This window comes from Citrus sinensis, chromosome 5, assembly GCF_022201045.2.
Source record: "Citrus sinensis cultivar Valencia sweet orange chromosome 5, DVS_A1.0, whole genome shotgun sequence".
Lineage (NCBI taxonomy): Eukaryota > Viridiplantae > Streptophyta > Magnoliopsida > Sapindales > Rutaceae > Citrus > Citrus sinensis.
Window position 1 is genome coordinate 33360103 of NC_068560.1, and position 19058 is coordinate 33379160.

At 35.5% G+C, this 19058-nt stretch overlaps 2 protein-coding genes across 7 annotated transcripts; one reads left to right on the top strand and one right to left on the bottom strand.

The window, feature by feature from the left end:
- Nucleotides 1-1147: 1147 nt before the first annotated feature.
- Nucleotides 1148-16934, top strand: LOC102621270 (protein translocase subunit SECA2, chloroplastic). 6 transcript variants are annotated; one of them, XM_006472780.4, is made up of 32 exons: nucleotides 2160-2571; nucleotides 2689-2823; nucleotides 2909-2978; nucleotides 3070-3134; nucleotides 3355-3475; nucleotides 5118-5209; nucleotides 5403-5468; nucleotides 5665-5729; nucleotides 5804-5891; nucleotides 6063-6128; nucleotides 6275-6390; nucleotides 6741-6831; nucleotides 7363-7446; nucleotides 7537-7629; nucleotides 7719-7814; nucleotides 7922-8007; nucleotides 9038-9116; nucleotides 9234-9347; nucleotides 9548-9643; nucleotides 9708-9771; nucleotides 9905-10194; nucleotides 10918-10973; nucleotides 11935-12052; nucleotides 12177-12257; nucleotides 12545-12624; nucleotides 13283-13337; nucleotides 13419-13488; nucleotides 13562-13751; nucleotides 13858-13981; nucleotides 14639-14713; nucleotides 14796-14965; nucleotides 16696-16934. In XM_006472780.4, the coding sequence occupies exons 1-31, from the start codon at nucleotides 2383-2385 to the stop codon at nucleotides 14958-14960; spliced, it is 3180 nt and encodes a 1059-aa protein (XP_006472843.2). In that variant the 5' UTR covers nucleotides 2160-2382; the 3' UTR covers nucleotides 14961-14965; nucleotides 16696-16934. The 6 variants fall into 6 exon arrangements, 5 of the variants coding, with proteins under 5 accessions (XP_024952883.2, XP_024952882.2, XP_006472843.2 ...); XM_006472781.4 differs by having other exon boundaries at nucleotides 16699-16934; XM_006472779.4 differs by lacking the exon at nucleotides 16696-16934 and adding an exon at nucleotides 15173-15437 and having other exon boundaries at nucleotides 2161-2571.
- Nucleotides 16103-18453, bottom strand: LOC102620992 (amino-acid permease BAT1 homolog). Its single transcript, XM_025097117.2, has 7 exons — nucleotides 18232-18453; nucleotides 17918-18097; nucleotides 17646-17765; nucleotides 17370-17561; nucleotides 16978-17283; nucleotides 16688-16870; nucleotides 16103-16594 (listed from the first exon to the last, which is right to left on the bottom strand). The coding sequence occupies exons 1-7, from the start codon at nucleotides 18385-18387 to the stop codon at nucleotides 16103-16105; spliced, it is 1629 nt and encodes a 542-aa protein (XP_024952885.2). The 5' UTR covers nucleotides 18388-18453.
- Between the last annotated feature and the right edge of the window lie 605 nt (nucleotides 18454-19058).

The following is a 19058-nucleotide window of genomic DNA, read 5'->3' on the forward strand; positions in this document are numbered from 1 at the left end:
ATAGTAAGAGAACATATTTAGAGAAAAAAATATATTTTTTGCACAAATAAAATGCTAGGGTATCATAAAAACTAGAATATTTTGCATACTTGCATCACTATATGTCATGACCCAACCCAGACATGGTAAGATATTATCCGTTTTGGGTCTCGCACGATTTTATTCTTGGGGCGCCCATACACCCCAAAACGCGTTTTGCCAATTAAGACGTGGATCATCCCTTATAAATCCAATATCTCTCATATACTTTACCGATGTGAGATTTACCTAGGGGGTAACACTATAGTCGTGTAAAACGGGTGCAGAACAAAATTTTAAGAACAACATGAGATTTCAACAAATATAGTTAGAAAATCCATCACATAGCATTGATATGATGCAAATGTAATGAAAATGTGAGTTGTTTTGTTATTTATCACAAACCAAACAAAATCATAAAATAATATAATGTCAAGAAGATGAATAAATAACACAAAGTCAGTATAAAGTTTAAAATACTTTATTCATTGGACAAACAATGCATCTAGTTGTAATCTAAAATCTCAACACATTAATTATTCATAAATGATTTTGAGAGTGTAGAGTGAATTTTTGTTGTGTTGAGTGAAGTGGTATGGGAATAAAAAAAATTGTGTTTTAGAGGTGATTTATGTGTGCTTTATATTTTTCTTATCAAGCATATATTTTTTGCGTATATTTAAATAAAAACCCCTTTGTTACGTTATAAAATGTGAAAATCATAAAATAAATTTTTTTTTTTTATTTCAACAAAATCGCATTAAAACTTAAAGGAAATATTTCCGAAATCAATGTGCAATGCATCCTTGTTATAGCTTTGTACGTCTAAATTTAATCTTAAATTTTAAAACATTAACCATGATAAAATTTTAGTGTGAGCGGTAATATATATACTTATCAAGGACTTAGCTACTATACAACCGTGATACCATACCACTCTTTTTGTCTTTATCTCATGTAACCATTGGATTTAAAAGCAAGTGATCTAATGCACAAGAGATGACCACGTTTGTCTCAAAACAAACCGGAGAAATCGGTTAAGAAAAAGTTTGGTAATCAATGAACAGCAATCCAACTTCAGAACCCAAATTGTCCTCACCGTCCCAATGACATCCAAAGCTTGATCACTAATCAAACTACACCTCCCTAAATCCAACTTGGTCAAACCTTGAGCTAATTTATTAACAATCGAAATAAACCCAACATTCCCAGTACTCTTTCTCCTTCTTCTCAATGAAACTTTACATAACTTTGAACACCCATTTACAATAGCACAAATACCATCATCACCAACATCATCAAAATCTTGACGTTTTTATTTGAGATTAACATAAAAAATCTGCATTTTAGGTCATGTTTTGACTACAAATTGGAGATGGGCATTGCTGAGAAATCTCGTTGATTCAAATGAGCATAAATTTGGGAATTTGGGTAGAAAACTTTGGAAAGAATCGAGTTCAATGACCCGAATAGACAAACGGGTTTCACCCTAACTCTTAGCCATCGCTTGCAAACAAGAGAGAACGAGTTTCTGTTGTTTGAATCGTTGATCCAATGAAAGATTAGACTTAATTCGTCATCACCTAGCGTTAACATAGCCATTGTTTTTCCTTTTTTTGCTATAATCTTTGTGTATTGAAGCTGTTTGTTAAAATGATTAAGAGGGAAAGCGGAATAGAGAAACCAGGGGACTCTTGTCATTGGATGTGTGATGTGGGAAATAATTCGGTTTGAAGAAATGCTTGCCTTGTGAGTGTGTTTGTACTTAGCTTTCTTCTACTTCGCACTCAAAAGCCAGTTGTGGGAATAAATTAATTGCTTGCAACAAATCTGATTCAGATGATGGTAAGAAGAAATCTGATAGCAATGAGGGTGAGACCAGGTCAGAGGAGAGGTCTGGAGAAAAAGTTGATGGTCAGGGAGAGGAGAATGAAGATCAAGAGTTGGAGAAAGGTTCTGATGATAACTGGCTTCAACGGTTGACAGTTCATGCCTCAATAATCTATTAAGCGATTTTGATCGTTGGATTCAATCGTTTTGCATCTAACGACACTTTACAATAAGGACAAAAAACGTGATACGGTATCACAGTTGTACCGTAGCTGAATCCACTTATCAAATAGATTTGCTGAAGAAGTGAAAAGAAAATTATTTGAGTGAATAACTTGCAACTTAAGGGGGAAAAAATAAAAATCATATATAAATAAAAATCAAAAGGTGTAGGTTCGTTGAAAAAGAATTTTCGCGGGAGTTCTTCTTCCGGCTTTGGCACATCGCCGTAAAATAGCCAAAACCTACCTAATTGTGTGAAATTTTGAAGTCTTGGACATGCAATCGAGCTTAGTAACATACAGAAGCTGAACGATGGCCACGGTACCAACTCTTCTCTGCGCAAACCCTTCATTCTTTTTCTCCATAAAACCATCAGCTTCTCGACGTACAACACTCCTCTGCACTAAACCACCCCTCTCCGTTCTCCACTTCACTTCATCTCCGTGTTTCCATCAGCGGCGCCGTTTTACTCGCAGCACTGTGGTTAATGCATCTGTTAAGGTGGTCTTTTCTTTTGCTTCATTTTGTCTACTCTTGTTTGCCCACCCCGTGTTTGATGAAATGCTTGTCCGTTGATGTATCTTTAATTTCATTTTTTGGTCCTGGTATCTTTTTTAGGAGAATTTGAGTCGTGTTAGGAAGACTTTGGTTGATTTTACGAGCCTGAATTACTGGGTTGTGAGGGACTATTATCGTCTCGTTGAAGCTGTTAATGCGATTGAGCCACAGATTAAGAGTCTCTCGGATGAGCAGGTTTGTGTTTCACATTGGTTTTCAGATGATTTTAGTATTTTTATCTGAATTAGGAGAATAACGCATTGTGTTCTGTTCTATGTAGTTGACTGCAAAAACTGCTGAGTTTAAGCAAAGGTTGAGACAAGGGGAGACGCTAGCAGATATTCAGGCTGGTTAGAAGCCATAAATTTTAGTGTTTCAATATTATTGGATTTTTTTGTAGAGTTATATTATCGTATTGTTCTTATATTAACTTGTTTGCAGAAGCTTTTGCTGTTGTTCGAGAAGCTGCTAGAAGGAAGCTTGGTATGCGCCATTTTGACGTGCAGGTCCGTCTTTCTCTGTCTATCTGTGCAGATATTTGTGAATGCAACTATTCTTGTCTGCAGATTTTTTTTTTTTTACATCTGCAAGCGTGCATTGATGCTCATACCAAAATGTGGTTGAATTTATGCATATATGTTTATTTATGTCTTAATTTATTTGTGGAAATGTGCTATTTGTTTAGACGTGGGTCTTTGTGTTTCCTAATGTTGCAATTAATGTCAGATTATTGGGGGTGCTGTGCTTCATGATGGGTCCATTGCCGAGATGAAAACGGGTGAGGGAAAAACATTGGTTTCTACGTTAGCTGCATATCTTAATGCGTTGACTGGTGAGGGTGTCCATGGTATGTTGTCTATTCTGAAATTTCTAGAAGTGGTTGCTTTTCAGCAAACAGCTGTGGTTGTTAATTTTCTTAGAGAACTTGTTTATCTCTGCGAAGGGGTTTTAAAGCATATTTCTGAAGTTATCAGTACATAATTGAGATAGTTTAATTGTTTGCATTGTTATGTTTGGAAATTCCAAACTTGAATTGTGAATGCTTTGTTGTTTGGTTTACTTGTTTAGTTGCTAACAAAAAAAATTACATTGTGAATTTTTTTCCATTCCTTAAAAACTAATTTGTTTCTTCTTAAACCAGACTGATTGAATCAGTTTGCTGGATGCCAAGTGGAATTTTTTCACATTCTTTGATAGTTGTTTACTTGGATATGCAGTATCATGTATATCAGTGTCATGTGCAATGTAGATTACAATATGTTTTTTTCTTTATGATTGATGGTTTTTTCTAAAAGTATCGTCCTTTCTTTTCACTGAAAATACCTGTTTCTCCAAATTGTAGAAAGGTTAAGATTTAATTTAATTTTTTTGTTATTTAAAATTACATTTTTGCCTTAAAAGTTTGTGGATACAAGTTGTGAATTTGATTCACCATTCTGAGTTTGGAAGCACTTGCACTATTTTGAATTCTGTTATTGATGCAGCTTATGTATTTTTTTTTTCCTTCAATGAAATCAGTTCTTTGGTCATGGAAACTTAAAAAAATTAACTAAGGTGAAAACATTTATTCTCTAAAAGTTAAGGTAGGCTACTGCCGAAACCCAAAACAAAAAAAAAATGAAAAGAGATTTTACATTACTTTGGAGCTTAAGCTTTCAGGAAATGTAAAATTTCAAAGTCAATAAGCTTTAGTGCTTTACATGAAAAATGATACTATTGGAAGCTGACCCCCAGATGGCCATTCTTTATGGGTTTCTAATTTGGAGAAAAGAAGAGTCGTGAAATTCTTGAAGGAATGTGATAGACCCTCGATTTTGTTGTAGAGGAAGTAGATAATTTGACAGGAAAGGGATATGTGTTTTATTGAAATTAAAAGGAACAAGCTAGCAGCCACGTAGTTCGAGAGACCTGGTTCTCTCCCAGAGCCAAGGCTCAATACAAATAATTCTCGATATCCATACACTTTCCCTTGTGCCCCTTTTATTGACTACATATTATCATAAATAATTCCTACCCATAAATACCCAGATTCCATGGCTATTATGACAGATATTGGTTACCATATTCATACCCGAACAATGTTCCCAAACTGCCCGTAAATCAAGGTAATTAGCAGCTAGGTACTTCCTCTCTTGCGTCGCGCATATGTGTACCTAATTGGTGGCCTATCAGAATGCTTATATTGGCGGTAAGGAATGTGGAAATTCTTGAAGTACTGGCATGAGAAATTAATGAACAGTTTTATAGAATATGATGGATATAATAATCAAAAGAATGTTAAACAAAGGGGGACATAATTACGTGAGTGGTGCTTTTACACATTTTTTATTCTGGTGACCAATCGCATGCAAGTAATTTGATTTTTTCCCCCAAAGCCCAGCAGTGGTCTTCTTACAGTATATTGCAATTTGATGGAACCTGTAGTTCAAGCAATGCTACACTGCATCCTTTTTGCATGACACTGATGATGTTGCATTTTTTGTTGACAGTGGTGACTGTTAATGATTACCTGGCTCAACGAGATGCTGAGTGGATGGGGCGTGTTCATCGCTTCTTAGGTCTTTCAGTTGGTCTTATTCAGGTATATATTCACTACAGAGTAAGAAATACTAAAAATTGAATTCCAAGAATAATATGCTGGAGGCTTGAGCGACTGAAGCTGATTCCTGGAAAGCCTCTTTGTTTTGCAAGAAACATTGTTTTGAATCACTTAAAATTCTAAAACTTTTCCTGCAAATAACTGTAATTTTATCTGCTAATGCTTTCATATTTAGAGAGGGATGACTCCTGAAGAGAGAAGATCCAATTACAGATGTGATATAACATACACCAACAATTCTGTAAGTCATTCCTAACTCGTGGTGATTTAGTACATTTTCCTGTTAGTTGGTAAGTGCATGTTGTTTCATTTTGGACTTAATGGCGGTTACTTGGGTGCATTGTTGACGTGTCTAACTGCACTTGAATGGCATTTCGGTGCCTTCCACCCAAATGTTTCTTGTTTCTGACGCAAAATATCATTCTGAATGCCCTCAGGAACTTGGTTTTGATTACTTGCGGGATAATCTTGCTGCAAATAGTGAACAACTTGTGATGAGATGGTATGTTTTAGGACTGTTTTCAGATTTCTTCTTATTTATTTTAATGGACCAATATTGAATAACTCAAAAAACAGGCCGAAGCCATTTCATTTTGCGATAGTTGATGAAGTTGACTCTGTTCTCATTGATGAGGGGAGAAATCCATTGTTAATAAGTGGTGAGGTAATTTAGGGCTGCTTCTTTGGTGGCCGCTCTCGATCAATTATATGGAAGCTATTGTAGAATCTCTTATCAATTATTGGTATTCAAATAGGTTACAAACTTTTTGAGTTGAACTAAAAATTGCAAAGTAGCTTCACAATAGATGTTTCCTCTTCTCCCTTTGCATATCAGGCTAGTAAAGATGTTGCACGATATCCAGTAGCTGCAAAAGTTGCTGAGCTGCTGGTGCAGGGTCTTGTAAGTCCAATTCCTTGCCTTCGTGTTTATTACAACTTCAAGTACCTCAGCTGCTCTTCAGCTGACAAGTATATTAGAACTTTATATTATACATAAAGCACTGATATAAATAAAGTAACTTCTTTCTGCCTCAATGTGGTTGACAGCATTACACTGTGGAACTTAAGAATAATTCAGTCGAATTGACTGAGGAAGGAATAGCTCTTGCTGAGATGGCTCTTGAAACTAATGATCTATGGGATGAAAATGATCCTTGGGCAAGGTGAATATGAAAGTCCTGTTTCTATCTGTAAATCCATTACTGCGATTGACTAAACATGGGAACTTCAAAATAAATCCTTTATTTGCTTTTTTATAAATTTTATTCTTTACTGGACTCTTGTTAAAGCTTTCTTGTAAATATTTAGAACATTTGTACTCCCGATAATATATATATATATATATTATTTTATTTTATTTCTACATTGAACATGTTGTGAAATATTGTGATTTGGAATCAATCTGGATAAAAAGAAAAAGGTCTGGTCAGTTCTAAAATACCAAATCCTGACCAGAGTTGCACTGGCTAATATTTCAATTTTCATCCTCGTGGTTATCATTGATAATTTGCAGATTTGTGATGAATGCTCTGAAAGCTAAAGAGTTTTATCGACGGGATGTCCAGTACATTGTTAGGAATGGGAAGGCTCTTATAATTAATGAGGTATTAGAATAACATCTATCTGGTGGCTTGATTTTAATGCCTATTGTCACTTTTTCACCCTTTTTTGCATTTCAACATGTAATGAATTTCGTATTAGCAAATATATACATGTTTGCTTTTGTGTGTGGGTGTGATATTGTCTGTTGTGTGCACGTCTGTCTTTACCTATGATTGTTATCCCAAAGATAATAATTGTTTGTTTCATTATTAGTTGCTTGCTCAGACACCAAAAAGCCTGGCTATGTTTAATATTTTAATTAGATGAGTGAATACACATGGAATTGCAAAAGAGGTATGCTTCTGCAGCCTCTTAAGCAGCATCTCTGTGATTGATTTATTAGGTTTTGATTATTGCAATCTGTTCCAAAAAAATGTCATGGATTGAATTTAACAAACCAACTTTCAGTATATCTATCATGAAATCATGAACTTGGACAAAAATGATACATATGATGATGTAACCAATGCTACCACATTTTGAGGTGCTTTGTTTCATACTCATTAGATGAATGATTTATGAAACTTCTGCAGCTGACTGGCAGAGTTGAAGAGAAACGGAGGTGGTCAGAAGGAATTCACCAAGCTGTAGAGGCTAAAGAGGGCTTAAAGATTCAGGTACATGTTAATATTATTGAACATATTCCTGGATTATTTTCAACAACAATTACATTAGTTATGGTTGTGTTTCTCTAATTCAATGTTAAGGCCGATTCAGTTGTTGTGGCTCAAATCACATACCAGTCACTGTTTAAGCTCTACCCAAAGCTCTCAGGGATGACTGGGACTGCAAAAACTGAAGTAAGGATGATCATACGAAGTCTATCATTCTATTCAAGCAATAATTATTTTCAGTTTTCATGCAACATTTTTGCTTTGTGTCATTTCAGGAAAAGGAATTCTTGAAAATGTTCGAGATGCCGGTTATTGAAGTGCCCACAAATTTGCCAAATATTCGTGTCGATTTACCCATACAATCTTTTGCTGTAGGTCATTGTATATTTGTTGTCCATTTTTTGAGATGAAACTAGCATTAAAAGATCTAACTTTTGTTTTCAAAATGAGTTATACTTTGAATTCTGCATTTTCTCAGACTGCTAGGGGGAAATGGGAATATGCTCGTCAAGAAGTTGAATCCATGTTCAGACTTGGCCGCCCTGTTTTAGTTGGCACCACTAGGTAAATTCTGGTTGATGGTATTAGAATAGTGAATGACGAATAGTGCGGATTCAATATTTTATATGGCAAAATTATCGTATCCTTACATCTGTAGCCTAGTAAAAAAATTTTGCTAGGTGTTATAATGTTTAAAATGTGTATCCAATTCAAAGTAGCTTGCATTGCAATCTGCATATTGAGCAAATTTTTCCTGGCATACGTAATTGGAATTTCTATCTTATACATAAGTTTTATGATCTGGAAATTTCCTATTTAAGAGCTGCCTTTGTACCTTTGTCCATCTTACAATTGGTTGGAGGCAGTAGACTTGCAAGTTGGCATGCATTGAAAAATAATGAAACTGGCTCCTATTTCTACCATTTTTGAGTTGGTAAATCTTGTCAGTGCTGCTGCTCTTTTATATTTTATTTTGGGCTTTCAAGGGTTCTGCTGTACTCTTGAATGGTTTATAACTGCTCACACTGGGAGGTCAGGAATCCTACAAGGATGATTAGCTATTGGATTAGCCCTTCTTGTATGAAGAGAAAGTTTGGATCTGCTTTGCATGGATGTGATTTGTTCACTAAAGAGAGGACCTTTATTTTTTCAATACAGCTGGTTTGCTGACTTGTAATCAGATTTAAATTTAAGTCAAACACTATTGGGGATGAGAGTGTCTGTATCCAATGAGAATATGTCTACCATGTTAAGTAGGCTATGATTGAAACTTTTTCAGAAAGGAATATTGTCTGGCTATTGCAGTGTTGCTATTATTCCCTGATGGGAGAACATATAAGTGTTATGTGCTGTCATTTCATTAGATTAATTCTTGTCCTCTTACCATTTAGGTGCACATTTTATCCTTTGTTGCCATCAAATGCTAATTATTTAGCTTTAAGTACCAATCATGAAATTTCTGCTTTCCATTAACTTATTTTTATCTTTATCTTTATTTTTATTTATTTATTTTTTTTTTGTGAGGAAAGTTACGCTATTGGTTAGATGTATTTGTTAAATATTCAAATTGCTGTTTCTTATCTTTTTGATGCAGTGTTGAGAATTCTGAATACTTGTCAGATCTGCTGAAGCAACAGGGAATTCCTCACAATGTACTGAATGCAAGGCCCAAGGTTTGTTAATTTTGTACTAAATGCTATGTGGATAAAAATTGTTGATATAGGATTTTTGTTTTATAACCTATCATTACGTAACTTTTACCAGTCTGTAATTTGCCATTATTTCCTCAGTATGCTGCAAGGGAAGCTGAAACTGTTGCACAGGCAGGGCGAAAATATGCTATTACCATTTCTACAAATATGGCCGGCAGGGGAACTGATATAATTTTGGGAGGAAATCCAAAAGTAAGTCTGCTTGCTTGATGATTTATTTTATACTTTGTAAATTGTAGACATAATTGCACTTTAGCATTGTTTCTGAGTATTGACAGTAATAAAATGTGTACTTGCATATTCTCATGCATTTTTATTTGTTATATCTTTGTTAGGAGCTTCTTTTGATATTAAGGGAATTGACTTCTTACTCGGTGTTGTAATATATACAGATGCTTGCAAAGAAAATTATAGAGGACAGATTGCTTCCGCTTCTGACACGAGAGGCCCTTAATGTTGAAGTTGATGACAAAACTAGCTCGCCGAAGGTGGTTACTTGGGTTACTATTAGCTGTCACACAAATTTAGATTTTAACTATTCTTTTGATGTAGGTACTGTCCGAGATAAAGCTTGGATCATCATCATTAGCTTTGCTAGCTAAGGCAGCCCTATTGGGTTTGTGACTGCACTTTTTTTTTTCCAAAAAAAAAATATTCCGGGTTATCTTGTATAAATACTTTTACAGTAATCACAATGTTATTTATTCTTATTGTGATGGCATTTTTTCCATTTCACATGTGAATCACAGCTAAATATGTTGGCAAAGCTGAGGGTAAGAGCTGGACATATCAAGAGGCAAAATCATTTTTCTCTGAATCTGTGGAAATGAGTCAGTCGATGAATCTGAAAGAGTTACAGAAGCTCATTGACAAACAATCTGCGATGTACCCTCTTGGCCCTACTGTAGCTCTGACTTATCTCTCAGTTTTAAAGGACTGTGAAGTTCACTGTTCCAATGAAGGGTCTGAAGTGAAAAGACTTGGGGGGCTTCATGTGATTGGGACATCTTTGCATGAGTCTCGGAGAATAGATAACCAGGTGAGCAATTGAATGTAGCGAAAATATAGTTGAAGCAATTTCGTATCAAACAGTCCATTTAATTAGTTTTCAGAAGGTATATTTATTCTTTATATGCTACATTTGCTTAAACAATTGGCAGTCAAAATCAAGAAAACTGCTTCTTCTTTTTTAATCAACTAAACAGTGTCTAAGCTTGTGCCTTTTGTTGTGTCCTACCCCCCCACTCTCTCAATCAGATATGATATAAGTCAGTTGTTCAACAGGCTATGTAAATTATCCATCCTTGTTTAATTGGGCTTAGTTCAGCTAGTTTAAATTTGGTAACTAAAATTTGTTCATCACTGCTTTTGTATATATGTTGCTAAAATTGACTATTCGTCCATGTCTTCTCTGGTGATATTATTAGTTTGTAGTTGTTAAGAGAGCATGATGAATATAGTTAAGGGGAAATGAGAAAGAGATGGTGGAGAAAAGAGTAAAGCATGGGATACTGAAGCAACTTGAAAGCTGATGGTATAGGTATAGCTGAAAGACATGATGAAAGAATATATAATATCCATGTTTCATTTCATTGCTTTCTTTTCAACAGCTTTTCTTCATGGCTGTCATGCAACGAATAAAGTTAAACTTGATGATCTGAAGCTTCTCTATGTTGCAAATTAGTAATTTATTTGTTGTTACAGTACTTTGTCATCCAACTCAGAGATAGTTCTAATTTTTTTATGACAATGATTTTTCTAGCTTCGTGGCAGAGCAGGACGGCAAGGGGATCCTGGATCAACACGGTTTATGGTGAGGTACTGTGCCTCTTGCGATTTGTTTTCCTCTTGAATAAAATTATAAACTCATAGCCGTACAAGTATTAATTGTTTCTGTTAACTGTATGCTCTTTTCACACTTAAATTATAAGAAACTCTAATAATCAATGATTTCAAAACTGTAAAAATCAATAAGAAAAATTTTTCATCCTAAAAAGATAGAGAGAGAAATGGACACTATAAGTTTATTTTTGGAGCTGCAAAAATTTAACCCTCTCCTGATAAGTTAACCCTCTTGTTTGAAAGCTTAATGCATCTTCTTGGGACAGAAATGCTCTTTTCATTAAAACAATTATTGGGCCTTTTGAAACTCTTGATTTGATCAACTTTGATCTATTGACTGCAAATCAATGGATGCCCGCCTTATCTTTTTCTATATCTTACATGCTTCTGAGCAGACAAGACACATTTCTGTGTAGCTTTTCCCATTCTTTTTAATAACTAAAATGAGTCACTTGCTCAAACTCCAATGCTTACGGAGAGCGGATGAGTGATGAAATGAAGCGGTCTGCCCAAATTTTCTGACACTAAAAAACCAGATTGACAGTTTCAAGCGATGAATAGATGGACTGAAAGTAAGATCGATGGGTGACCTTTAAAGTCCTTTTGTCATGCACTTATCAGAATAAAAAATAATGGGGGAAAAATATGAAGTTTTATTTTTTAAGATTCCATATGTATAGACAAAGATAAATGCAACTTGCTACTTGGTTTTTGCCATGGTTGTTTGGCCTGAAGATGCTTGAAGAGAAATTTTAGCACACGACTTTGATGCTTTATTTCTTGTGTCTGATTAATGATGTGAATTATTTTGTATAAAACACAGTTCTAATGGTTCTAAAAAAATATAAAATTTGATTGACTGCTCCAAGAATACCATAACACTTTTCTTCCACATTGTTGTGGTAGTCAATTGTTGTAGTGTCTACTTGTGTAACAGCTTGCAAGACGAGATGTTTCAAAAGTTTAGTTTTGACACTTCATGGGCTGTAGATCTTATATCACGAATTACCAATGATGAGGATATGCCAATTGAAGGTGATGCGATTGTAAGACAGGTGATGGTCTACCTCATGTTCTTGATGGCATTTGCAATTTGTTTTTTCATGTATATCGTCTTTCTTTATTCAAATTTAAATGTACCATCATCTCATGACTGATCTGGACCATCACGAATTTTAGCTTTTAGGCTTGCAAATTAGTGCAGAGAAGTACTACTTTGGCATAAGGAAGAGCTTGGTTGAGTTTGATGAAGTATTAGAGGTATGTGTAAAAATATTTCATAATGTTTCATTTGTGTACCCTGCCGAAGTCGTTGGTAAATCATGGATTTGATTGGGTCTTAATGAACTTAAGAATCATGAAGGAGACTGCCCCGAAATTGTTAGGCAAGAAAGATAAATTCATCATAAAGTCCCAAACTTTTTCTTTTGCACTTTTTCCTGTTAAACTTAAACTGGTTCGGTATTGTAAACACATACACAGATATCCTTTGATACTACAATCATTAGTTATGATTGCGCTAATTTTGTTCATTCTTCTTCTATCAGGTTCAAAGGAAGCATGTGTATGACCTTAGGCAATCAATCCTAACGGGTGCTAATGAAAGTTGTTCTCAGCAGATATTCCAGTAAGGGCCTCTATGAAGTTGTGTACAGTATACACACATATTCATTACCTATTGTAGCTGACTTCCTGATTTCAATACGAATTATATTACAAATCCCTTAGCAGTACCCCTTCACAAGTCTATTGCTTTTAACAAAACGGCTGAGCAAATGTTGAAAAGAATTTTAAAAAAATGGAGGATAGAAATGACAGTATTGTTGGTTGATTAACAAAGTCACCTTCACTGTCTTTTCTTAGTGAAATTTTTACCAAACTCTGCGGCATTGATAATTGACTTAGTAGGATGGATAGCCATAATGTAACCTGAGTTGCATGCTGTTTACAGTAGAGAGTTTAATATCACTTATCACCTGTATCATTGTTAAGAGTGAAATTGTGAAGTGTGGTGAATTCATGTTACTAGAACTTTCGGTTTAGAGTGTAGAAAAATGGGTGAGAGAATATTAGAATCCATTACTGCTTGCTATCTTTCTCTCATTTTGCTCGTTTATGAACACATAGAGGTTTCTTTGATTTGGATTCCAAGGATTATTTTCCCACTTCATTATGTTGGCATATGAGACTTGAATGCTTCTTTTCATTTTGTATCAGATGGATGACTGTATAATTCTTAAGTTTAGCTATAAATATTTATTGTTATTGAAGAGAGCTGCTTATAGGTACATGCAAGCAGTGGTAGATGAAATCATCTTTGGAAATGTTGATCCACTAAAGGTAGGTTGGTTTACCTTTAAAATGTCGTATACTGCTTCCCACCAATTCTTACTAAATTTCCTTAATTAATTCACTTGCTAGCATCCCAGATACTGGAGTTTGGATAAGTTATTGAAGGAGTTTATTGCAATTGCAGGGAAGATATTGGACGGTAAGCTTATTTATAATCACCGGTTGGATAATTAATTCTCAACATAAATGCTTATGAAATGGAATTTTCCCAGACTTATTTGCAGGGATATCTGGGGATACTTTGCTCAAATCCATTGAGGAGCTGCCTGAATTGAATTCCATAGACATTAACAACTTTTACTTCCCAGACTTGCCAAAGCCTCCAAATTTGTTTAGAGGAATCCGCAGGAAGAGTTCTTCGTTAAAACGCTGGCTTGCTATTTGCTCTGATGATTTGACCAAGTGAGCACAATCTTGATAAAGATGTATAATTGGCAATTGCTATTGTATCTTGGACGTATTTCTACAATTTTTTGTATTCTATGATCCACTGATATGTCTGCTGCAGGAATGGAAGGTATCGGGCAACCACTAATCTCCTCCGCAAGTACCTTGGAGACATTCTTATTGCCTCATATTTGAATGTTGTACAAGAATCTCGATATGATGATGTGTACATGAAAGAGGTTGAGGTGAAGTTTTTGCTTCAAGTGCTATTTTCTTCTGTGGACTGGAAACTTTGTTTGAGTGACCCAATTGAAACAAAAACAAGTTGATAATTTTATTTGTTCATATATTAAGGGCTTCCTGGTGCATTTATTCATAATTTTGCCTCGGTACTTTTAGTTGACATCAGTAAATTATGCCAAACTTTGGCCTTGGAGATTACGACTTTCCACGTTCCGTGACAACATGTTGCATCATAGGAGCAATAATCCAAAAACTCAAATCCATCAAATGAAAATTTCAACTTTAAGCAATGTCTTCTATAAACTGCTTTAGTGGGTGTAAGTTCTAGTTAATTCAATTTCATTCATTCACCGGTTTTTTCAGCCTTTTATTTGAGTGATGAAATCAAGTCATTTCCTGGACATGCTATTTCTATTATGCTTTGCTTTTTGTAGCATAGAAAATGTGTAAAATTTTGTTTGATGAATATGTTTGCTGTTACTAGAAATGATGCAATTCTGTGGAAAAATAGTGTAAAGGAAGTTTTACTTGTCTTCTAGAATTTTTTTACCCCTGAAGGATCATATCCAGATTCTAGAATTCTGGACTGTTGTTTTACTGGTTGTTCAGAAATTTTACTGTTGTTTTACTGGTTGATGACTTTCTCCTTTGGAATACAGAGGGCAGTTCTTGTCAAGACTCTAGATTGTTTCTGGCGAGATCATCTCATAAACATGAATCGACTTAGTTCAGCGGTATATCATAATATATACTTTTCTCAGATTTAACTAAATTTGGGTATCCTATAAGCATGTTCTAACAAGGAAAATCTGTTAGGTAAATGTAAGAAGCTTTGGTCACAGGAATCCTCTTGAAGAATATAAGATTGATGGGTGTCGATTTTTCATCTCGATGCTCAGTGCAACCAGGAGGCTAACCGTAGAATCACTTGTCCAGTATTGGTCATCACCGATGGAGTCCCAAGAACTGTTTCTATCATAATAAAGGTATGCATTGCTTCTGCTCAAGTTTCTACTCCTTATCATGTTCAATTTTTTCAAAAACGTGTATATTTATGTTACGGTCTAGATGTTTATTATCATTCTTTTTTTTGGTTTGTTTTTGTGGTGGTGGGGGGGGGGGGGGGGGGGGGTGGTGGTGGTGTCTTGTAAAGAAGAGAAAATTCTTCATGTTAACTGTTTTCCGGTTGGCAGGATTTTGGTAGTGCATTCATACTCTGGAATTGTAACTTTGCATTGAGTGGATGCTGCCACTTCTAATCATAGTTGTACTTTTGTCCGGTAAACTAGAGTTCAAGCCAATCCAACAATATACTAGAGAAATTTCTCAGCTGCAGAGTAGCGGAGGTATTATAATTTAGCTAATATTCTGTTTGTCTCACTTAAATGATTCGGGAAACAAGGTTAAATTAAATGATTCTCATTGAACGGCATAATAAAAAGGTGACATGCAATATTAGTAAGATTCTATTTGCTATGGAGCATCCAAGCATGCCTAGACCTCTTGCAGCCTAACCAAGATTCTCTCTTAGAGATGAGCAGGATTGGTGAAATATCGAGTTTATTCTGCTGCAATTGAAGAAATAACTAGGTAGAGTTGCCGGGAGCCTTTTTGTTGACTTTGTTCGGTCTTGAAGAGGTTTTGTTATTAATAAGCTTTTAATATGGCATTTACAAAAGCTCTGTGGTTGTTTGATCACTTAGTTAACACAAGATTTATGACGTGGTGCAAAAGGGATACTAAATATTGTTCTAATACACATTCTTGAAACTTAAAATAGAAGGGCTTTGACAAGAGAGGAAAAAAAATCTCAAGAAAACAAGCAGAATATTATTGATAAGGCTATTAAAAAGAAATAAGCATGGTAAATTTATCTATATTAGTTGTAATTGATCCTAATTTAAATAAATTTATAATTCATTAAGAAGAAAATATAGAGCAAATCTTAAATTAACTAAAAGAGGAAAATTAAATTTATATTCCTACTGTGACTTTATTGTCGTATTTTAAATACGCATGTAATACAGAAGACATCCAAGTTTTAAGATTAACAATGGAGGGCGTTATATAGCGAATATTCTCATACAAATTCATTTTATCATTTTCTGTGTATAAAATGCACTTCAACAAATGCCATTTTGCGTATCAATATTCCTTACTGGTCCCTTGAACCATTTCCTTCCATCCAAGTACCACCAAAGCATTATCAGTGTGAAAACCAAACCAAGGGCAACTGGTGCATAGTTGAAAGTATTCCAAGTGATGGGATACAGAGTAGGCAACAGGAATACTGAACAAGTATACAATACCCACAAGAATGCTATGAGGCATATTGGCCTTCTTGCTTTGCCCAAATAGAACGGCCCTGGTTTGAAGTTTTTCTCCGCCATCACCAGCCTTGCATATATTGGAATAGCGTAGGCACCAATCCATCCTATTGCGCTGATTGATATGAGTGCAGTGAATATGATATCAAGTTTCAAGATGGGCAGTCCTAGAATCATGCTTATGGCTGTACAGAGCCACACTGCATTTCTCGGAACCTTGTATTTCGGGTGAAGCTTTCGCCAGATTGGTGAAAATGGGATCCCATTATCTCTTGATAATGCATAAACCTGTAAATGATGGTGAAAATTAATTGGATTAGATGTAGCCATTGCCCTTCAGGATTATGGATTGATACAATAATGTTTGCTGTTTTTTCTTACTACTCTAGCAGCAGCTGCAGTAACTGAAAGTCCACAAAAGAAATAAGATCCCCAGACGATACAAAGGAAAACTATAGCTCCGGCAGAATTATGAAACCTTCCATGGAATGCATCATAGAATATCTGTGCTGGCACGAGTTTACCACGTGTTTCATTGTTCTCATCGTATAGATACTCGAAATTCTGTAATAAAACACGATGTCAAATAAAATATTCTAGTAATTTAGTGTAGTCGTTTGGCTTTTTCCATCCTGAGTGTATACTTGCAAAATAAGAAGTTTGGAACTCACCTGGATGCTGAAAGTGAGAGACAAGATATAAGCCCATCCAAAAACTGATATGAGGGCAATGGAGGCAAGAATGGCAACGGGGCCAGTTCTATCAGCACCTTTAGTTTCTTCAGTTAGATGAGCTGCAGCGTCATAGCCGCCAAGGCAAAAGTTGCTGAGAAGTACCGACAGGATTACTGCATACGGTATGCTGCTTACGCCTGTCGATCCAGGAGATGTTTCGAAGTGGGTGAACACGTATGAAGCTGGTTGCGTAGTCCTTGCTACCAGAGGAAGCATTACTATCACCACCCCACCGCCAATCACCTACAAATTGTGTCCAGTACTAGCACTAAAGCAAGTGAAGAGGATTTCAATTTGAAGGGGCGTATGTATGCGTTCGCAATATATACCTGCCACCAAAAGGAAATTATATCCAGAAATGCAATGACTTGTAATGAGAAGCTGTTGAGTATTGCCCATATAATAGCTAGGCTCATGTACGCTGCCACAAACACGCCCCTTGGAACAAAATATCCTCCATTTTTGTGTGTTCCAGTGGCCAGCAGAATGATCATTTGCAGTGCCTGTGCTCCTGAATATGCCTATTCCCCATTCCCCAAGAGGAGTAAATAAAAAGACACACTTAATGATGTGAACAAAGACCAAAAGAAAACGAAAAAAAAAACCTGTGTGCCAATTCCAGAAATGCTGCCAACGGTCTCAAGCCAAGCGCAGCACCAGGATGCCAATGGCCCCCATTTAGGTCCAGCCAAATGTGCCGCCCAAAAGTAGAGTGATCCTGTGGTCTGTCGATGGATAAACATACAAATCTCTTGTTTTAGTCAAGAAAAAGAACGAAACCAGCTACAGTTCGAATTTACTTTTCAGGAAACTGAGACGGAAACGAGAAGCTAAAACGAAGAATACATTATGGAGAGAGGAAAGAAGCATTTTGTACTGGGAAAGAGGAGCAAATCTCAGCCAAGGCAACTCCGACAAAGAAGGTGAAGAATGTGACTACAACCCATCCCCATATCAAGGTTGCGGGTCCTGCATAACGCAAGCTTTGCCCGTAGAGTGGCGTTCCCACGAAAAGTGCCACGATTGAAAATGTTATTGCAAGTGTCTTGAATAAACTCTGCCAATAACCAAGGAACAAAAAGTGAATTTCTCATCCATAATCTATACTTGCATATGTATATAGGAATAACAGTACAACGTTTTACATGATATATCTAAAGAAAAGAAAAAAAAAATGAAGGGAAAGATAACCATTTCTCGTTTAAGTTCTTGCTTGTATCCAAGCTCATTGAGTCGTTTTTCCCCGGAATCTATTTTCACAGCATCGGGGGGTATTCCAACTCTCCCCATTTTCAAAATTTGCAGAGCACTAACGCAAGGTTGTGTCGAATTGCTAGAAAGGCTCATAAAGAACCCTTTATCATATTTTATATTCAAAGTTGTTTGGATGACTAGAAAAATTTGATTATGGTTTGCACAAAACTCTATTAAATAAGAAAGCGGCCGTTAATATTTTTGTATTAAATATACTTGCAACAACAATATTCTTACTAGATATGGTGACATTTTATGCAATTATAGCTACAAAAGTCTTCCCTCTAGTTGCTTACGATGCATCTTTTAAGGATGTATTTTTTATAATTTTATCACAAATTAGTTTAAAAACAAAATGAATGCGTCAGAAAGTGAGCAATTTGAATATGCTCCCTTAGTCTAGGCTATTAAGGATTATCTCAAATTGGATTGGCATATTTCAATCCCTCATATCTACTGAGAAGCAAATTTTGCTACAAATTATATGGCGAACCTCCCTTTTTTTATTTTTTTGATCTTACTATGTACCATATTCTCGTTGGATGTTAGGTTCATTTTGTTTCGTGACTCTTACGGAGTTGTCCACCCCCGTTTTATTGTTCACTAACTCTTTTTAGAACCCGAGTTAATTAAAAAAGAAAGAGCAATTTGCAAGCAATATGCTCATGACTGCTGACTTTTTAAATTTGAAATCGACAAGAAGAAATAATTTAGATTTTCTCCCCATTACTCTTGATTGTAATATAATATTAAAAAACAAAAAA

Bases quoted from the DNA above. Each gene is read 5' to 3' on its own strand.
- LOC102621270 (XM_006472780.4), top strand. From the start codon at position 2,383: ATGGCCACGGTACCAACTCTTCTCTGCGCAAACCCTTCATTCTTTTTC. The intron at 2,979-3,069 runs GTTAGAAGCCAT...ACTTGTTTGCAG, and splicing joins GCTAGCAGATATTCAGGCTG to AAGCTTTTGCTGTTGTTCGA. The intron at 12,625-13,282 runs GTAAGGGCCTCT...AGCTGCTTATAG, and splicing joins TGTTCTCAGCAGATATTCCA to GTACATGCAAGCAGTGGTAG.
- LOC102620992 (XM_025097117.2), bottom strand. From the start codon at position 18,387: ATGAGCCTTTCTAGCAATTCGACACAACCTTGCGTTAGTGCTCTGCAA. The intron at 17,562-17,645 runs GTTTTTTTTTTC...AATGGGGAATAG, and splicing joins TTTCTGGAATTGGCACACAG to GCATATTCAGGAGCACAGGC. The intron at 16,595-16,687 runs GTAAGAAAAAAC...CATCATTTACAG, and splicing joins CTGCAGCTGCTGCTAGAGTA to GTTTATGCATTATCAAGAGA.